General features: G+C 54.4%; 1 protein-coding gene across 1 annotated transcript; it reads left to right on the top strand.

Annotated features, from left to right (window-relative positions):
• The first annotated feature begins 1,305 nt into the window (after window positions 1–1,305).
• Window positions 1,306–2,211, top strand: LOC119271836 (BTB/POZ and MATH domain-containing protein 3-like). Its single transcript, XM_037553501.1, has one exon. The coding sequence runs from the start codon at window positions 1,306–1,308 to the stop codon at window positions 2,209–2,211; it is 906 nt and encodes a 301-aa protein (XP_037409398.1).
• Window positions 2,212–2,843: the final 632 nt, after the last annotated feature.

The raw sequence follows: 2,843 nt of genomic DNA, 5'->3' as shown, positions 1-2,843 counted from the left end.
GGGTTCTGCAAGCCCGTGTGGGCAACACGGCACTCTTCGACGGGCCTCAACAGCTGGGAGGCCATGAAGAGACGGTCATGGGGCGGCAAGGCCTCGACCGTGACTCTGGCGACCATCGAGGCTGTGCAGGAGGCGCGGTGCTCTATGGTCAGCCACGCAGCAACCCTGACGCGCTCGGGGTCCATCGAGTCCGTGCGGAAGGCACGACTCACAACTGTCGGAGGAGACCCGACAAGCAAGTCTGATGGGAAGAACACCAAGGACTTCGCTACCCTGAGAGGAGCCACTCCGGGCAGTGCGGCGTCCGGCACAACGACCCCAGGAAGGGAGTTCCTGGGTAGTGCGATGTCCGACAAGTCATCCCCGGGAAGGGAGTTCCCGGGCAGTGCGGCGTCCGGCACGACGACCCCGGGAAGGGAGTTCCCGGGCAGTGTGACATCAGGAACTACGACCCCAGGAACACTAACGCCCACGAGCGAGGTGGTTCCCGGGCAGTTCATGTCCCCGTCAACAGCGCGGTCGGACTTGTTCGATGCCAACAAAAATGGTGGCGATCCACACAGGTTCCGAAGCCTGGGGGGACCTTCTCGAGCCCGCGAGACGATCGCAGCACCCGAGATCAAGAAGCACGAACAGGGCGTATGGGCCGCCGAGAAGGCGGACATCCCAACGAAGGTACTTGGTTGCGTCGAGTTCCAAGAACCGCGCAACAAGATCGGGATCATCGACATCAAGACCCTCCGACATGGTTGAGGGGGAGATTGTGGGCCCAACCCTGTCTCCGATGCATGCATGGCTAGATGCATGCGTGGCTACAGCGGCGGCAGCAGCACAAGCGGTCACTTAGCTAGCATGCAGAAGGTGCAGGTCGGCAACAACAGCTTTTGCATTCCTTACTAGTTAAGGCAGTAGTAGTAGTAGAAACGAAGCTTACTAGATAAGCTAGTATGTGACGCAAGTGCTTACTTCATAGCTAGCAGATATTTTGCTTAGGTCGGTTCGTGACCACTATATAAGGAGCTGTGCTCCATCGATGTAACTCATTCCATTCAAAATCCATTTGAGCTTCACAACAGCTAGTGTGTCCGTGAGCTTCTCTCTTCAATGTGCGTGTGTGTGTAAGCAGCACTAGTGAGTGTGTGTGCTTTGCTAGTGTGCTGAGCGCAGGCAGTAGTAGCACTTGGCTCTTCCGCCGGTCATGTATCAGTGTACTCGAGTGCTAGCGAGTAGTTCTGGGCTAACAGAAGGCAGCCGATCAACGGCTCCCACGTCCTCCAGATCCACGGCTACAAGCAGATCAAGAAGATGGTCCCCAACGGCAAGGCAGTCGAGTCAGCCCCGTTCGACGTCGGCGGCCGCGCCTGCCGAATCAGGTGCTATCCGAACGGCAGCGGCAAGAAACACTACGGCTACACGTCCCTCTTCCTCACCAGCCACTGCGACGACGGCACGGTAAGGCTAGAGCTCAGCGTGCTCGATCGGGACGGGAATACGTCTCGCACTCGAGCCACGGAAAAGCGGCGCTTCTGGATCGGCGACAGCTGGGGCTGGGGCTTTAAGGATTTCGTGAAGAACGACGATCTGGTCGAGGGAGAGCACCTCGTGGACGACTGCCTCATCGTCCTCTGCGACGTCACCGTCCACGACCCTTCCTTGCACGCCGAGGAGGTTGCCGCGCCGGTTGTGGCGCCTCCGTTCGACCTAAGTGGGGAGCTCGGGGAGGCCATGTGGAACGAGACGGACGTGACGATCCACGTCGGCGACGAGACGTTCCCGGCGCACCGGTCGGTGCTGGAGGCTGCGTCCGCCGTCTTCAAGGCGGACCTCGAGAACAACGGCACCGGCGAGGTACGCGTCGACGACATGGACGCCCAGGTGTTCAAGACCCTGCTGCAGTTCATGTACACGAGCGTGCTGCCTGACAAGAACCAGCTCGAGGCAGACGCCGCGACGGCGGAGCGGCTGCTCGTGGCGGCGGACAGGTACGGGCTGGAGAAGATAAAGGTCGTCTGCGAGGAGGCGCTGTGCCCGCGCGTCAACATGGGCTCCGTGGGCACCATGCTGGCGTTGGCGGAGCGGCACGGAGGTGCCGTCCTGAAGAAGGCGTGCATGGAGTTCCTCTCGATCCCCGGTAACCTATTATCATTCATGGCGACCGAGGGTTTTGAGGAGCTCAAGAGAACCCAGCTAGGGTGCTGGAGCTTCACGTGAACCTGATGGATACGTGCAGCTTGCTTCCTAGCTAGTTAAATTAGCTATTCTCGCTAAGTCAGATAAGTTAATTAGGTACTCTTGCATATTTTTGTATCAATCTTGTTAAGTCTCAGTCGACTGATGAGACTTTAAATCTCAGTCGATGCTATATCCGTAAGATCTTACATTGGTATACATGTATTTTTTTTCAGTTTTCTCTTTTACATGTAATGTCATTTGACTAAGACTTGGTTCAATCTCAGTCGATTGAGATCTAGTCACTCCCATTCCGTACAGAATACTTCTAGCTCCTGGATGATAATATGGTGAATTAGCAACTGTGTTAATTAGGTACTCTACATATTCTGTAACTGAATATTCTAGCTCCTGGATGATAATATGGTGAATTAGCAACTGTGTTAATTAGGTACTCTACATATTCTGTAACTGAATATTCTGATGGTATGTTATTTGGTTGAGATATTGTTGATTTTTATAATAAACTAATACATCTAATTCGTTCGGTTGGTTAGGAAAGAGGGGATGGGCTCGTGTGCTCACTTACCTAGCTACATCCAGATGAATATTAGTGCTTCCTAATCAATATTATTTGATACTCCACCCGTCGTGTAAAAAACGTTCTTATATTA

Source organism: Triticum dicoccoides, chromosome 3A (assembly GCF_002162155.2).
Source record: "Triticum dicoccoides isolate Atlit2015 ecotype Zavitan chromosome 3A, WEW_v2.0, whole genome shotgun sequence".
Classification (NCBI taxonomy): Eukaryota; Viridiplantae; Streptophyta; class Magnoliopsida; order Poales; family Poaceae; genus Triticum; species Triticum dicoccoides.
Note: the sequence above shows the minus strand (reverse complement) of the source record. Positions and strands in the feature narration are given on the sequence as shown.